General features: G+C 43.9%; 2 protein-coding genes across 10 annotated transcripts in view; one reads left to right on the top strand and one right to left on the bottom strand.

Annotated features, from left to right (window-relative positions):
• The window catches only part of CALD1 (caldesmon 1), a 200,971-nt gene extending 194,848 nt beyond the window's left edge, over window positions 1-6,123 (top strand). For 6 of the 9 annotated variants that reach the window (XM_075440680.1, XM_075440653.1, XM_075440663.1 and 3 more), the window contains 3 exons: window positions 2,459-2,542; window positions 2,830-2,863; window positions 4,438-6,123. In XM_075440680.1, coding sequence (XP_075296795.1) covers window positions 2,459-2,542; window positions 2,830-2,863; window positions 4,438-4,469 — 150 coding nt within the window. In that variant the 3' untranslated portion in view covers window positions 4,470-6,123. Of the gene's footprint in view, window positions 1-1,027; window positions 1,499-2,458; window positions 2,543-2,829; window positions 2,864-4,437 lie in introns of those variants that run through there. The other 3 variants (XM_075440690.1, XM_009943011.2, XM_075440706.1) reach the window with 2 other exon arrangements.
• Window positions 6,124-7,722: 1,599 nt separating this feature from the next.
• LOC104337134 (aldo-keto reductase family 1 member B10) lies at window positions 7,723-16,908 on the bottom strand. The gene is made up of 10 exons (XM_075440639.1): window positions 16,770-16,908; window positions 15,893-16,060; window positions 14,709-14,825; window positions 13,892-13,969; window positions 12,872-12,994; window positions 11,038-11,144; window positions 10,764-10,845; window positions 9,584-9,667; window positions 8,593-8,675; window positions 7,723-8,247 (listed from the first exon to the last, which is right to left on the bottom strand). The coding sequence occupies exons 1-10, from the start codon at window positions 16,836-16,838 to the stop codon at window positions 8,205-8,207; spliced, it is 954 nt and encodes a 317-aa protein (XP_075296754.1). The 5' UTR covers window positions 16,839-16,908; the 3' UTR covers window positions 7,723-8,204.
• Between the last annotated feature and the right edge of the window lie 643 nt (window positions 16,909-17,551).

The following is a 17,551-nucleotide window of genomic DNA, read 5'->3' as shown; positions in this document are numbered from 1 at the left end:
TGGGTTCTCTCCTGGGACAGAGGTGGTGACGGTGCTTCCTCAACCAGCTGTGGTGGTCTTTGGAGGAACCTTGCTGCATGTGCTCTCTTGGAAGCTCACAGAGGCCCTCTGGCTGCTGAATCCTGGGTAGTCAAAAAAAGGGGAGATGAAACAAGGCAGTTCTCACCTTAAAGATTAGGGTAAAAAGTCAGTGCTCAGAGGAGCTCTTCTCTGGTACAGAAGGACGTTAATTTACCACCTGTGAAAGGTCTACCATTAATTTAGAAATTACCAGCCATAGACCTTGGATGAAACAATTGCACTCTGGACCTTGCCCTGTAAAAATCTTCCAAGCATATTTTTAAACACAGCTGAAGTACTTTAATCCTTTAAGAGCCTAAATGTAATTTCTAATGAAGGCATGCCTGTTACTTCAGCAAGGATAAGAGCATGAAATGCTATCCAAGTAATAAACTGGGAGTGTGGGAAGCAGCAGTGTGGATGTGGGAAGGAGCAGAAACTGGGAATTGTGGAGTGGGGAAGGGTAGGGATGAAGAACTGGAGCTCTAGATATCTATATTGGAGAACGGAAGGGCACCACTCATGGTGTTAATGATTCAACTTCGGGACTCTGTTAAAGAACTGGTTTCTTCCCTTGTCCTTGTGTAGCGTTTTCCTGCCAGTCCACTTGCCCTTTATAAAAGATGCAGCCTGACAAACACTTTCTCAATTCACACTCCTATTTGTCCCAGAGAGGAGCTTGAAATTTGCAGCATTGTCCCTAATGTCAGTATTTACTGGTAGACACATGGAGATTGTGTCCTTGTGGACATGAATATGTCATTGTCGTTGCTGTATTTAATCACAGCCACTGAAAAACAGCACAGAATCTGCCTCCAGATTTTCCTCTCTTTCTTTGAAGTTACATCTTTTAGGGAATGTAAAACTTACCTCGTGTTTTGCCCTCAGCCAACTGTTTCTATCTATGTCTTCATTTCCCTCTTTCTGACTAGATTGTATTTTCTTCTTTCAATATCTCTGCTTGAAGGAACCTGCCCTCCTCCTATTCTTCTTCTTTGGGGGTCTGTTTGCTAAGCTGGTCAGGTAAACCTGTTTATAATTGACTATGGAAAATGATGTACATCTGTAATTTGTGATTTTTACTTTTTTTTTCACCAGGATAAATCAAAGCGAAACCTAGAATTTCTTTGTTAGCAAATAACTTTCTACCTCCATCACATTCCACCGAAATAAAGAATTGTATAAAGCTTCTGTGACTATCAAGATTCTTATGGTTTTTTGAAAAATATTCTATTAAAAGTAGAGGTAGCACAGATCCCAACTAGTTTTATGGTGAACCCAAATCACAGATCCCAAATGATTTCAGGATTACGGAAGTGGTTTTGTGAGAAGGTCCACTGCAATGTTGTTCTCTGTGGCTGTAAATTACGGTCAATTCTAGAGCCTCTCTGTTGGCTGCAAATACCTCTTGCAGAAATCACATTTCCATTCATCACTGGGCGTTTTTCTGTCCCAAATTTGAAATTCTCATGTGCAGAAAACTACCTATATATGGATGGTAAGAACAAGGTTCTGGAAACCGTGCAGGACTTGAACACTTTTTGAAAAGGAGACTACTTATGTCTACAATGTTTTCAAGAGTCTTCTGTTTGCCAGCCACAGAGGTGGATACCAAGCCATCTGTCCTTCAGCAGGTGCACTGCTGCTAGCCTAGTATATATTGTCTTGATTTGTACCCCTGCTTTTGCCCAAGAAGCAGCTTGATATTTTTATTGTGTTTTGCTTAAAGTCTCCATATACACTCATTTTCAGAGAATATTATTATTTTTTAATGTCTTCACCTCACCTGTTTTTTTTCTGTTGGGCTAGTGATTGATATATGCTAAGGTTTTACTGGATGCAATGGAAATTCAAATGGATATGAAGGACTACAGTGCTAAATCCTGAAACCTATATTTTGAATGCAGAGGAGGATCTGCTTTTCTGTTGTATTAGAAGTCTCAAATTTTTTTTACAGTTTTTTTAATGAAATATGTTGATTCTGATCTGAAATAACAGAGACAAACTACTTTTAAATTCCTCCTTAATGGTAAAACTATTTCTGAAAAAATATGTTTCTCTGCAAAAATTGGAATTGTCTTTCTCAAATACCCAATGGTGCAGTAACTATTCACTGTACTCCCTAGGATTAACATAATAGTTATGGCCAGTCTGTGCAGTACTAAAGAGATGCAGCAGAATTGTTTTTTGTCATAAAGCATGTATATGTGCAGAGTCATTGTGTGAAGTGTCATTCTGAATAGCTTTCTAATTGATAGACAAACTAATATTTACCACTGGTGGATGCTCCTCAACTTTTCTTGTGAGGAAGCCCCTTTCTAACTTTTTTCTCTAACAAATTAACATGAACCTGAATTAATTTTGGTTTCTGTTCTCTGACATTCATTTAAAAATACAGGATTTGAAACCAGGAGACGTATCCGGCAAACGTAATCTCTGGGAGAAGCAATCCGTTGAAAAGCCAGCTGCTGCTTCTTCTAAGGTAACACTTCAGTGCGTTGCTGAAAGGACAATATCTCTGTGGGAGGCTTCCTAAAGGGAAGGTGCCATTTGCCTTCCTACCTTCATTTGGAATCAGGCCTTTACATGTCTTTTGTTACTAACCTGCCTTTTTATCTATAAAAGAAAGTACAGTGAGGTGCAGAAAGCTGTGGGCAGTGTGTAACTTTTGTATCCCTATTTGCTAGAGCTGTGTTGTGCATGGAAATCCATCCTTTGCATGGAGCTGATTTTTTTCCTGTTGTAATGGGTTATTACTTTTTCAAACAGGTATCAGCTATGGGGAAAAAATCAGAGACTAATGGTAAGTAATTCTAATAATACCCCTGCATATTAAATAGAAAATTTGCCACATTTTCCTACAGGCACATCTGTGTTTTACAATTCTACAGCTGCTAATGTTGATGCAAAAAACCCCTTTTTGCCTTTGCCTTTCAAAAGCTCCATTTCAGTATAATCAAAACATGAATATTTGAGAAATAAATGTAAATCATCTCTCTAGGAGGACTGAGGACTAGCAGTGCCCCAGCCATGTTTGGAAAGCCTTGTGCGAGTGACACGCGTAGCATGTTTGCCGTAGCTGAAGAGTATTACTAAACTGTGTGAGGTCTGAGGAATGAGATGGTCATTTAGCTAATTACAGCAAAAGCAAGGCGTCAGGGAAAGGCTCTTTTAAAGGTTGCAGAGGCAATGGACATGCCTTTCACGAGCAGAGAGGGGGAACCCAAAAAGCCAGGCTGTTGCAGCAACATTATTTGAGCAGAGAAGGGAGATTTCAGTACTACTGGGAACGAGCCCTGCATCTGATTTTAAACACTGCCACTGGGCAATGGTGAAGCCTGATGAAAATTCAGAAGTGTTGATTTTTAAAAATAGTTACTCTAGCTGGTTGTGAGTCTTCTGCACTCCTGCATACCCAGACTGGACTGGAGTTCAAATGCACTCAGTAGCGGCACTGCTTTTGCTGAAGCTGTGCATTGGTGTCTTCTCAAGGCAAAAAGAGTCTTACTGCTGTCATTTTGAAACTACTGCTTTGGGAAACACAACCTAATTGTACAGAAAAAAATCAGCAAAATTACCCTCCTAGCTTTTTTTAATTTTTATTTCAATCTAAAACACTCTGAATAAAATCATTTAAAGGAATTACGTGCCTAAGGAGCAGTACGTAAGCATGGAAATTCACGGATCACTTTAATAATTTAAAGATGCCTTGCAACATTCCTCGACTCTTCACTAGGAATTAAATGATCAAATATAGAAAAACTTTTGGTTTTCTACACACTAACCCATGCATAGATTTTTCCTCAAGTTCGTACGTGAAGCCAGAAGTATGGGATGCCTGTGAACTTTTCTTACCAGTTTAGGGTTGTGCAGAACGGAATTGTCTTCCTCCTCTTCTTTCCTTTTTTTAAACCGAGCTGTTGGGAGAGGGGCTTTCAGGCTCGCTCGGCGTTAGTGAGCTCTGCTCCCGTGGAAGGTGTTCACTGAGCTGACCCTGCCAAGGGGTCCAGGCATCACCGAGCCTCTCCCCAAGGCTGAGTGAAATGAGAGCTTCAGCAGAGGGGCTGCAGGAGGAGGCTCTCGGGAGCCGGCATTCAGCCTTGCCGTGGGCTCCACTGAGCTCTGCAGCACAGCCTGCTGTGACATGGAATGGCATGGCATGGCATGGCATGGTGGCCACCCACGCGTGGCGGGGAAGAGCGCTGGGTGCCGCACCCCCAGCGTTTCTGGGTGGGAGGCACCTGAGCTCTCCCTAAGCTGCATCCTGCTTGTGTCCTGCCTTCTTACGTGCAGTGTGTTAATCTAGAGCTAAGACTTCTCTATTTTAGAGATATGTTTGAGTTATTTCAAGCCGTCTTTAATTTTTCTCTTTCTCAGCAGGTTTGAGACAATTTGAGAAAGAACCGTAGAAGGCCATTAAAGACGCTGGACCAATCAGTTGGGGGGGAAAACAAAAAAGAGGAAAAAGTGCTAAATTGTTCTTTTTATATTTATGTTTATTTACCAAAATGTCTTTTTGCATTATCCCAGTTAAAACCATGTATATTAGCACTGTATTTAATAATCAGTCTAGACATTCATCATAATAGTACTGCCTTTGCACAAGAGCCTTTATTCCTAAAGAAACCCATGCTGTGAAATATATAGACTCTCCTACTGATAGTCGTAACTATGTATCTGAACAGTGGTTTCAACTGGCATAAGAAGTCAACCCAAAATGCATGTAAAGTGAAGTTGCTTAAGAAAGGTGTGCAGTAAACCTATAAAAACAATGGTTACTTTTGTAATACAGAAGTCTTTCTTTCTGCACTTTAGATCAAGGCATGGAAGAAATATCTTTCGTGGACAATGTAATATTTTCTATAAGTTGCCCATGTCATGAGAAATACTGCATCAAGAACGCGTTTTAATTTTTTTTATTTTATACTATTTTTTTAAGTATCAATTTTTCCACTCTAGTTTAAGTTAATACCTAAATTTGGAAGATTATGTTAGCTGACAGCGGTACTGATATTTCTTTTTGTTGTTAGTGACTAGTAATTGAATGCAATTTAGAATATATACACACATAGCTTTACAAAGTTTAGCCTAAAGGCACTACTAATGGTAGAATGCTTGAATACGTGCTAGAGTATTATATTTAGTAATAAACATACAGAATTAGCCAATATCACAGCTTAAAAAAATAAAGACAAAATCGCACACTTTTCTATAGTAAGATTTCATAATTGCCATTAAAGATATGGTGAGATAAGTATTAAAAAATTTTAAATGTCAATTGCCCAGTAATGGGTAATTAAAAAGAAAGTATAGTTTTTAAGAGGAAAAGGTAAGGGTATAGAGGGTCAAAAATAGGTCACTTGTATAAAACGTTGTAGTTTAATTTATATAAAACTACCATAATTAAAAAGAAAAAAAAAACTAAACACAGTTGGAGCTTGTTTCAAATGACTGCACACTAAATCTTGCCATCCATCAGTGCCGTACACTAAGTCCACCTAAAATGAAGTAAACCTCTATCTTTATAGTGCTTCTTTTTAACTCCGTCTCCCAAATATCTTATTTACAGATGTTTTCATTGTATATAGTAAACACATGGCTATAAGATGTCAGCTTGGCTTGAATTTACATGCCATACAGTTTAGCATTTACATCCTACAGTGAGTGTATGGGTGGCATAAACTGAGCAACTGGTGAAGTAGCCCCTGAGCGTGTTGTTAGCAGATTTGTTGTGCATCGGGTCTACCAGGATCTCCCCTTTCACCACTTCCATCTCTTGCAGCATCTGCCTTCTTCCTGAAGAAGAATAATGTTACATTTCAACCCAAAGATGAGCTCCCCTGCTTGGCTGAAACATCTTGTTTACATATAGAGATGCACGTAGTTATCTGTAGGGGGTGAAACTGTGCCTGACAGTGTCTGCGAGTTGTCATGTTTCTTGTTTGGGGTTTTTGTAAACACTCCTCTGAGTCTTTCAAATACATCCAATAGCTGCAATAAAAATCATTTGTTCAAACAATGTATTCTGAAACTGCATCCACAATAAATGGAATATTTCCATCAGCAGCCCCCTGTTTATTAATGAGTAGAAAAGAGCCAGTTGTTGTGACTGGGATAGGAATGGTGCCAAGGCTGTCTAAAACACAGTATCATTGCAAATAACCTTGAAGCACGTCTCTCCTGATGTACTCTCCTGCACCAGACAGCCAAGTTGTAAAATCAGCAGCTTTAACCTACATATTCTTAAGGAAAAAAAAAAATTAAATCTTAATTGTCAAGCCTATGGGTACAAGACAGGAGCTGTGCATCGTCCAGAAGTCAGCATGCTCAACGAAGTAGATTCTGACCTAGCAGCACAGCTGTCTGCTTTTCTGCTTTGAAAAATGTTTTCTGTGTGAGAGCCATCGCATTTCTTCTGTCTGCCTCAGTGGGATGTCCTTCCAGGCTTGGATGATCATGGAGACCAAGCCTGGGGAGCTGCTGGCTTTGCTGTTGTCCTCCTATCTGCTTCATTTTGCTCTAACGGCAGCACAGCATGTGATGCCTTGCTCTAATCAGGTCATGGTCATCTGAAAGAGGCTGCTCTAACCAGGTCATGGTCACCTGAAAGAGGCCCCCCAGCCTGCCGCCAGCTCCACGGGAAGCACTGCGAAGGCCGCAGCAAGCACAGCTTTCTGAACTGCTGGGGGAGGAATAATCGGATGCTGCCTCATTTCACCTGGAAAGAGCTTGTACGCTTCATACTCTCCAACTACGTTGCTACGCTTCTCTGCAATCTTTGCTGAAGTGACGTTTGTCCTTGTCAATATAGGTAAGTTTCTTTTGCTCCTGGTTATTGCCTTTTCTGCGAGCATGGAAGTGTGCTGGGCACAACCGGTTTTACTTCTAGGAAATACCGTAAAGCTGCCATGGTTTGTTCCCACCAGCTGGCACCACCTCCTGGTAGAATTCACCAAAGCCAAATCCCGGCGGCTGAGTCAGCAGTGCTGCAAGTTATTTTGGTGTTTCGATACCATTACGAGGTGATGATTTTGTGGATGATACCAGATTGTTACCTTAGCTTCTGGCCATGCTTTCCTGCAGCTCACTCGGCATCCCAGCCAGACTTTCTCTTATCAGTGTGCAGAATGCCCCAAAACAGCCTTTCTCAAGCCTGCCTGTGCTTTGACCTAGCACTACCCATCTGAAAATACTTTAAAGCAACTGTGAGTCTACCTCAGGGTTTGTGTGGTGTTTTTAAAGAGAAGTTTTTCTATGTTTTTGTTAGATAAAGCCAACACTCATCTGGATATGTTGTTCTGAATGCTGCCAGCAGAGTTGCAAAAAACTAGTTTTGTGTCTGAGACTTCCAGAGCAAGTCAGTCTGAATTTGTAGGTAGCCCTTCTGTTTGGCTGAGTGGATTGTGATGTGTGTTATCGCTGCATCTGATGCTGTCTTCAACTTTTCACCACTAATCACGTAAGAGTTCAGTTTCTAGGTGTTCAGAGGGAGGGCTACATGAGGTAATGGGTACAACTTCATTCTTTGGGTTCTAGCTAGAGCACGATCCTGTTTGATGCATAAGCCACAAAGTAGTCTCTATGTATTGTCCTTGTACAGGAATTATAGAAGCTCATTTCTATCTGTATTAAGAGTTAAAAAACAGACTTTGGGCATGTTTTCATAACTAATTGTATGAAACAATGTAAGCATTACACTAAGTTTTGTTGTTATTCAAACTTTCTTCATATAAAATTTTAAAGCAGTACAGATTCACACTATAAAAATCACAACTATGTAAAAAGCAAAGTAATTAAAGAAAACATTCTTTGACAGCAACTCTTGAGCCAGTATGGCTGACTGCACTGGAAATAATATTTTTTGTTAAACATGTCTTTAATTATGGAAAAGAAGAAAAAAGGAAAAGAAGAGACATTGTCTTTTTATTATTAATCAAAACCAGATTTCTGCTAAGCATCTTTACAGAAGACCCATCCCTATTGATGCATTCTTACACCAGCTAGTTGTCTCCTCCTCAAAAAGGAGGACAAGTAACTGCTCGCAATGATTGTCAAGTTCAGAAGAAGAAATCAAGACCAAGCTACTGAGTACATCTTCTAATGTGGAAGGAGTTAACACGGAGGTCTTGCAGAAACCACTGGCATTAATATTCTGCTTTGAATGGGTAGTCCTTGTGATTGACAGCTCTGAGAAGAGAAAGAACTGGTTATTTAAGTATTGTAGAAAGTATCTTCAGCGGCATTTCCCTACTGCAGTCTTCCTCCCCCCTGCCAAGGTACTCAAGTTTTGCTGCTGTCATTAGTATGAACACAGGCTTGTGAGCAAGCATGTGCAACACTGAGATGCTGAAGGGAATGCCCTGAATGCATCTCCCTCCTGACATCAGTTCCAGGACATGTCTCATTACCTGGGGCTCCAGTCTTAAGATACGAGCTCTCCCTGGTTTTGGTCTTATATATTTTCAAGATATGGGGGATGAAAATGCAGGTAAAGATAGGCTTAGTGCACTGTAAGGATAATAAAGAACATACTGTAGCGCTGGAACTGCCCTCCAGTTCCTGTTAAAGCTGAGGATGCTGTCCATCTCATTTTTAGACAGTTCAAAGTCAAACACCTAACAGGAGAAAAAAAAAAAAAAAGCAAGCCCTTTTTACTTACGTTCATGAATAGTTAGCTACTAAGTCTGCTCCATGCATTTACGACTTGGTAGGAACCTACTGCATCCAGACTAAGCATAGTTAAGAAATCCTCTTATTTCTCAGCCAAATACCAATTTACTCTTGAAGTAGCCAAGATAGTCCTTTTCTCTCTGAGGTGCTGTTCACAGCAATGTCTTACAGTTCTGGGTGGCTGAATGCAAACACCACTGCAATTTGCATTGTAATGCACAGACAGAAAACTTAAGGTACTAAGGATGGATTACTCGATGTGTTACAAACACTGGAACTAGCAATAAATACTTCTGCTACAACAGAGGACTACTGGGTACCGACTGCAAATAGTTGTCTCACAGTTTACCATCTAAGAATCCCTGCTGGTGGTTCATAGGAGAACTCAGCGCAAAATGCGGCAGCGTGAATTGGAAGCAACACCGAGATGTCACGCAAGATGCCAGGCCTCATGAGCAAACATCCAGCGGAACCTCCCTGCCAAGTGGAACCACGGCCTCAACACGAGACATAAAACCATAACAGGTCTGGTGTTGACAATTTTTTTCTTTACACCCTAAAGAGGGACTCACTAAGCCTCTCCCAGAGGGAAAGTCCAAACCTGGGATTTCCCTTCCAGGGCAGCAGAGCTTGGACCACCCTGGTGTAACCCATTTCTCTCCTGGCAGGAACAAAATGCTTTTTCCCAGAGAACAAGTGTGGACTTTAGTTAGGTAGTGCTGAGCCCCAGTCTTTAGATCTCTGTGCTCCCCTTCCATAGCCACTTAGGTGCTGCCTGGAAACACGGAGGAGATGTGGGTGTGGGTGCCTATCCTGTGTGAAGAGGTGGCAGCAGTCCCAATGGAAACTTCACCTTGATGTTTTCCTCAAGACGCTGTGGTTTGTCAGACTTGGGAATGACAATCATGTCTCTTTGGATAAGAAACCGGATCAGAACCTAAGAAAGGGCAAGGAGGAGCATGAACACAGGGGTACCAAGAAATCTGTCAAATGCATCTTGTGTTCTCTCTTCCCTCCCCCTCACCCCCAGCCCCCTCCCCGCACAAACCAATTTCTCTTTCTACAACCATGTTCACTCTTTGGAAGATTCTACTGGTTTGCACACAGGAGTTTGATGTGCCAGCATTTGCTTGCAGTCTATTGACAAATTATAAATTGTTTCTGGCCTATGTTTTTCTAAATCCTAGGTTCTCCAGGATTTGTTTAGTTTTCACTTAGGGTGGGGAGGGGGGAGAAAAATGATGATGCTTCTGGCTTGTGTTATACGGGTGCTCAGACCAAATGAGCATAATGATACTGCAGATTATGTTGGGCCCACAGGTAAGTACCTCACCTAGGTTAAGCTTTCTGGAGTCCTTAAAAGGAAAAAACATAGATTTAAGAAGTTTTCCTCCCTCAGAAGAGGGCTGTTGCATGCAATTTCTTTGTCATGCTCTGCCTGTCCCACAATATGACTATGGCTGATTGCTCGTGAACACGTGGGTTTGTTGGAAGTGCAGTTTCTGCACACCCTGTGCAAGAACTCCTTTGTGTGACTAGCACAAGAGAAAAAAATTTGTCTAGAATAATCAAGCAGCTTTCAATGATCCTTTGTGAATACGAGCAAACAGGGAGCAATCAAACAGGTCTGCAAATTATAGGGCTTCTCTGAAGAATAACTTGGCTAACGTAGCTGGAGAAAGGAGTAACACGTTGGTTTGATGATTTTTAAGTAAACTTCAGAGGAAAGGAGTTCTCAGGGAGCAAGTGCTTCTCTCTGGGAGCAGAAGTAATCTCTCTAGGAAGGGGGACACCTGAGCTAAGCACGTACTGCTGCTGATCAGACCCCTCTGGAGCTCAGCACTCAAGACCTCTTAGAAAATACCTGATAATTAGTATGAGTGCTGGTAAGAACCGGGGCAGCATGAAGAGTCAAGTGCAGCTCAACCCCTTGATAACATACCTTTAGAGAAAGCAGCATCTGCTAAGACTGGCCATCAGCTTGTTAAAATGTCTGAGGAGGAGGAATAGTTTGCCCCGACAACCCCACTTACCTGGGCAGGGGTTTTATGATGTCTAACTGCAATCTCTTTAATCTTGGGATCATCCAGCAGCGCTGGTTCCCCTGGCTTGGCCCTATTATGAACAAAAACCAGGATATTATGGTAGAAAGGTTTTAGCTTCCCTGCAGGAAAAATGTACGAAATAATCTGCAACAAAGCCACACCACTTTTCTCATTATACCTGCATTAATTACGTCATTTGCCACAAAGATTCAAGTTGCAAATGCATTGTTTTGTATACAGAAAGGCTGCAATGCTTTTTTACCATGGGCGGTTAGGAGAGCCAAGAGGGCTGTACGCAGTCACAGCAATCCCTTTGGATTGGCAGTACTTGATCAGCTTTTCCTGTGTTAGGTAGGGGTGACATTCGATCTGCAAGCACAGAAACATGGTGGTTGGCGCAGAGGCAGACAGCACTGAGCTCCAGACCATAACTAACATTTTAATTCCTCTTTGGTCACAGAAAATGTGAAGAAAGAGACTCCAAATATCATGATCAGAATCTGTCTTATAAAAAAGTTATTCGTGTCACAGCAATACCTGGAGGCCTGGCACGCAGAATAGGGCTTCCTCATGCTACGTATTATGCAAAGATAGGGAGAAATAGATGAGAAGAGTGAAGGTATTATCTGTATCGGGAATTGGGGAAATCAGTCTTCCTGGACTACTGGAGAGCAGGATTGCATCTTCAGAGGGCAGCTCAGAATACCTGAAGTTCAGTTTCTGCTCCAAGTCACCCAGTCTCTCCTCAAGGAGTCCCCCAGACTCCTGAAGAAGCCTGGGGAGACGAGCTTTGCTAGGTTAGCTCAGATCATGTTGCCACCAGCATTCAGGCAAGATGTCCTTCAACTAGAAACAACAGGAGCCTACACAGGGATGCTGCTCAACTTGCCACAAGCCATAGCATGACCACAGGGCTATGTCTATACTGCATGCATAACGTGGCACTATGCACACACCCGGCTGTTTCTAAATGCTATAGCTTTGCTACCAGGCATGGTGACACGAAATCCATGTACAGTAGTTTACTTAGACCTGAGCTAGATCAGGCAACTACTGTAATGACAGTGTGTGGCACAGGCACACCCATGGAAACGCAAACTGGAGTCAAAGCCTAAAGTTCTTTAAAGTATCAAAGTAGGTGCAGCTTTTAACATGGGGATAGCTGGGTCTATTCCCACCAGAACTTTATGACCCCCAGTAAAATATTCCCAAGTCCTATGCCCCTCTGGTGCTAAGCCTGGCCAGTGTACACACTGGCCCCGAGCCCAGCACAGGCAGCACCATGCCTGCATGGAACCCAGTGTGGGGATTTCCCTGGATATTCCCACGCCAGCAGAGATGGGCATTCAGGACCCTCAGCCAAGGATAAAGAAGTCGCGTATGGAAGAAAGTCAGAAGGTCCTGATGCCCCTGCTGTCCTGTGATTTCATTCATGAGGTACGTGGTGAGAATTTGTTATACAATTGTACACTTCAACCCTCCTTTTCCTAACGAAGTTTAGTGAAATGGTTTATGCTGAAAAATAAATAAGCCCAGTGAATGTGTTAGAGCATTCCTGTAGATTCGTATGCCTGTGCAGTTGTTTGCAGTGGGGTTTTTGCTGGTTATCCCAGGGCTGGCAGAAATGGGCCTGTGGCAACTTGGGCTGTGACACTGGGAGTGCAAAAGATGACATGTAGCAGAAAGTCACAAGGGCTTACATAAGGTAATGGACATTTTTACTTTTTTGAAATGTCTAAAAATGAAATATCCTCATCTGTTTCATATTACTGTGATATGAAGAATCTATACTGTTTTCTATGGTATTGCTCTCAAATCTCCACTACATACACACAAGTCTACAAAAAGTTTCTGTTGAGATCCCTGTCAGCTAAAAACCATCAACACTGACACCGTAACAAAGCCGTGCATATTGCAGGCAGCACTGACTTGAAGGGATTTTCAGACAACTGGAGATACTTCGTGCTTTGCGAGATCTTTCTAAGGCACCAAAACTAGAGATTATGGCAGAAGTCAATTTTAATGCTGAAGTGTAGGAAGAATATATTTAGGAATATTCCAAGGTTATTTGACATTAATGGAAAGAAAAATCTTACCTGGTTATTTACCGGCTTGTATTTTAGTCCTGGCTTGTTCAAGATTCTTTCAATCTGCTCATGGTTAAAGTTGGAGATACCAATGGCTTTTACCAGACCACAGTCCACCAGCTCTTCCATGGCCTAATGAGCAAGGACAAACTACGTGTATTTATAAGGTGGTGTTACTGTCAACTACACTTTTTTATTTCCCTAAAGCTAGTGACAAACCAACAAACAACCCACACTAGATTAAACAATGGTATCTCAAATTAAAAAAAAAAAAAAAAAATCTTTGCACCCTGTATTATTTGTATGCTTTATGTCCTGTTGCAGATGGGAAAGTAATATAAAAAGAACGGCTTGGCCAATGTTTTTGTAATGGGAAGCAAAATCTTTTGCTTTGGCTTCTTTGGGGGTTATTTTACCAGGGCTAAAAAAACAAGGGAGAGCCCTCCACACCCTCCTATGCCAACACACTACCTCTGAGTTGGCAGAACACAGAAGGGAGGATGTATGCTTAAACTCAGTCATCGCAAAATACTTTCCTGCGACTGTAATCTGCTATGGTAGAGAAAACTATTCATTCACAGAGCTGCAGCATCACAGAGGCGCAGGTAGCAGGAGGAGACACTGAATCCTCTCAGTCCATAAGGAACGGAGGATTAAAGGACAGCCTGAGATGCTGATGCCCAGCGCTGAAAAGTGTGAGAATTCCCTGTCTGTATGAAACACCCAGAAAATAAACAGCCACACCTAGATTAATCTACGCTTCAGTTCTACCATTGTGCGTGTTCAAATACCATTTTAGTGACAGCACCTACAGTGCTGATAGTTTCCTACTCTTTAGTCTTATTAAAGACCTCCCCCTCTTGCTCCGCAAAACAAGAGGTAGCAGCAGCTCTGCTTGTTCTGGTCATGAAATACACCTTTGTGTGACTATCCTCGTACCCAAACCTGTCCCTTGATTTCACCAGGCATGCAGATCTCTGCTCTATCTTTAGTGCTGACACCTGCTCAAAAAAGCAGACATCAACTTACCTCCCATGTGTCCAGAAAATTGGTGTCGCTGGGGATACTCATACCCTTGTCATCCACAGGATGCAGTTCTTCACCAGCCTGTTATTTCAAGGCAGATAATACACAGAATTTTTTTAAGAGTTTAATTTCCTACTGTTTACTAGCGCTTCTGACTGGAATTATAGGCAGCAGGTTATTTAAACATACTGCATACTTAAAAATTATACATGGTCTTCAGGCATCAAAGGCCCCCCCCTTTTGGATGAGGGCCGTATTTCTACAAATCATTCCCCACATTTAAAGAGTGGGGATTAGTAGCAATTCTGTGAGTAACTTCGACAGGTCTAGCGAGAAGGGAACAGACACCTCCCTGCCTTTATTCTAGAGTTTTTATTTATTTGACGCAGATGTAGACTGTGGAAGGAAAGGCAGCACGCTTTTTCTGCGCTGTGCTGCTTTTTCGCTGTTAGTTACTCCATATCAAGCCAACATCTCCAGAACCCAAAGATGTTCACACTGTCCCAGCCCAGCAGAAGGCCATGATCCCAAAGGGCACCACTGTGTGTTGGCTACAGCTTCTCTGAAGACCCAGTGGGCTCATTAGCAGTGGTCATACCTATGACTATCTCGCTCCAAAAGAGATGGAAAGCCAGACCCACGCACTAAAACATACCGCTACCAAGTCAGTGACTGAATGCTTGCTGCCACCAGGTTCAGGGAAGTGCCAAATGAACCACAGCACATCCCAGCTGCACAGTGAAGATGGCCACAGCATAAATGAGAGAACACACCATGTTTCTAGCCTGATAAGGAGAAGACAAATGTAGAACAGGACTACCTTGAATCCCATAGGAAAGTGCATCAGGTAGAGGTCAAGGTAGTCTAGTTGCAGCGCAGTGAGGCTCTTCTTGCATGCTACCTTAACCAGGGACCTCTCGTGAAACGTGTTCCACAACTGCGGGAAGAAACCAAGCCCGACCGTGACTGTACAGCTTCCACCGTCCAGACCAGGGGACAGCAACTTCTCCCTTGGTGGTCTGGGAGGACAACTCCCTCCCCGTCTCCCCAGTGCACAGTGAAGACAAGGATGCCAATATTTTAGTGGTAAGGTAGGACAAACATACCACAAGTAAGAGACTCAGCAGTGAAGGTGGACAATCAGTATTCCTACCTTAGAAAAGAGAGTCTCAGAACTAAATGTAACACCCTGCCAAGTGTATCTGACACAAAGCTATTAGCATTACAGCTTTTTTTTTTCAGCCTAAATTTTGAACCTTGAGCATCTTGTAGCTACCCTCTTTCTGTCCCTTTTATCTGGCCACTGTGACAATTGTTGTGAATTTTGCTAATTTTTAAAATGAAATTTCACATCTTTTAAATTGAAGAACTTGCAAGTATTATTCAAATCAAAATCTATTCTTAGAAAAAAAAAGAATATGTGGAGAAGCTTAGTTATGCTCAGTATTTTCTGGTTTTGCTGGTGCAAACATTGAGTCAGAAGTTTCTTTAGTTGAAGTGTTCTGAAGTTTTGGTAAAGAGCATTGCTGAGATAAGCGGATGAGATGAAGGAATGGAGTAAATACACAGAAAATACTTTAGGCTGCAGTCCCATACTTTAATTTGTGTTTCCTTGCAGGCTTACATTTTGTACATGAGACCATTTTCAAATGTCTTGCAAACCAGCAAGTAGCACAGCACCTCTGAGTTCAGACATCTGCCTTGCCTTTTTTTTGCTTCTGATCTTTCTAGGGTGCGTGCAGATGAACCTTCGGTATAGTTAAGTGACTGAACAGATGCAAGGAAATCATTAGATCAGCAACGCTATCTTTCAAAAGTTGTCAGTGGTTCCTTAGGTAAAGCTCAGTCCAAATTGCAAATAAAGGATGGAATTTATAGCACGCAACAAGACAATCATGAAACGAACATCGCAGAAGGGACTAAGTCTTTAGGTTACTTTACAGATGCAACAGGGGTTTCTCTTTGAGAAAAGCTAAATGCCCCAATAATCCTGCATCCTTGTACCTTACTGACAATGAAGAGGTCTTCCCGTTTCACAGCCCCCTCCTTGATCTTCTGCTGGACCGCATTCCCTATTTCGTTTTCATTCCGGTAGAAATAGGCGCAGTCCAAGAGGCGGTAGCCCGCGTCGATAGCAAACTTCACCGCCTCTTCCACCTTTCCTGGGGGAGCCTGAAAGCAAAACACCACCAAACCATCAGCTCTTCCGCGGCCTGCCAGCGCCTGCTCCCCAAAGCCTCCCCTTCCCAGCCTCGCCCCCCGCCTTTCAGCTGAGCGGCCACTTCCCAAGCAAAGGGCGTTATGGTAGGGACAGGGGACAGAGCCGAGAAGGGCTGGTTTCTGCAGGTCCCCTGGACCCTGCCGCTTCCAGGAGCGTCACGCCCAGCACCGTTCCCCCGCAGCTCTGCCCGTTCGCCCTCCCCACGCAGGGAGTCCCGCGCCGCGGCCGGCACCCCGTCCCAGGGCTGCCAGCCCTCCGAAATCGACTGCTGGGGTGTTTGGTGTCGGTTTTTTTTTTTTTTTTCGCTTCCCCTCCTCTTTCTTTCCCCTTCTTGCACCTTCTTCGGGCCCTATTTCATTTTTTTTTTCCTTTTTTTTGCTTTGTTTTTTTTTTTTTTTTTTTTTTTCCCCACGGTTCCCCCCCCCCCCTCCGCGCCTGGCAGCCTGCCCGGTTACACAAGCGGCCGCGATCGCTGCAAGCGAGCGGCGAGACCGACTCCCCCCCCCACCCCCGGCCCCCACGCAGGGACGTGGCTTCCGCGGCACCCCACGCCGCACCCTTTTTCACGGTGGTTCTTCTTTTTTATTGTTCGTTTGTATTTTTTTTCCTTTTCATCTCGGCAGCTCCCGCCGCCCAGCGCCCTCCCGCCCGCCCCGGTACCTGCCAAGTCCCCAGCCCCAGGGCGGGCATCTTCATCTTGTTGCTGAGCTCCACGCAGGGGCTGGCCATGGCGCCTGGTGTCCGTCCGTCCGTCCGTCCGTGCCCACCGCGTCCCGCCGTCGCTTCCAGGCGCGGGGCCGCCCCGCCTCGGCCCCCGGGGCCGCCCCCTCCCCGCCCCCGCCGGGGCCCGGTTAGTGCCAAGGGACGGGGTGCCCGAGGTTTGGGGTCTCCAGGTGGTGCAGCAGCCGGTTGCTGAGGGGGTTCGTTTGCTGGTTTGTTGCTTTGGTTGGTTTTGCGCTGAACAACCTAGAAGCAAAGGCCTTGGTGGTCGTCCATCTGTCCGTCCATCTGTCCTTTCGCGGCACGCGTGTCCTTCTGCAGCAGCGAGAGGCTGATGGGTGCCAGGAGAATTGCTACCAGCGGGTTTCTGGGCCGTTGAAGGGCTTTCTGCGGCTCTCGAGTGGTGACGAACGGACAGGGGTTCCCATATTTCATCGCAGAAAACAGTTGGCTCGCCCGCAGTTCCACGAGGAATCGGTTACAAGGGAAGGGGACGCGGCCCCACCCGTGTGCAGGATGTCTCTGCGGAGGGATGGGCTCCCGCCACGCTCCCTGCGGGACCCTCACCTCGGTCCATGGGAAGGTGCCGGATCCCTGTGCCCCGTCACACCGTCGGCTGGGTGTCGGAGGCTGAGAACGGGATCTGTGATGGCGGCTTACCGCCGGGTAGCGCTTTAGCCCGAGTAAACCCCATGCTTCTTGTGTGGGGTGGAAAGGCGCTC

The sequence above is a fragment of the Opisthocomus hoazin genome, chromosome 1 (assembly GCF_030867145.1).
Source record: "Opisthocomus hoazin isolate bOpiHoa1 chromosome 1, bOpiHoa1.hap1, whole genome shotgun sequence".
Lineage (NCBI taxonomy): Eukaryota > Metazoa > Chordata > Aves > Opisthocomiformes > Opisthocomidae > Opisthocomus > Opisthocomus hoazin.
The sequence above is the reverse complement of the archived record's forward strand: the minus strand, read 5'-3'. Positions and strand labels throughout refer to the sequence as shown.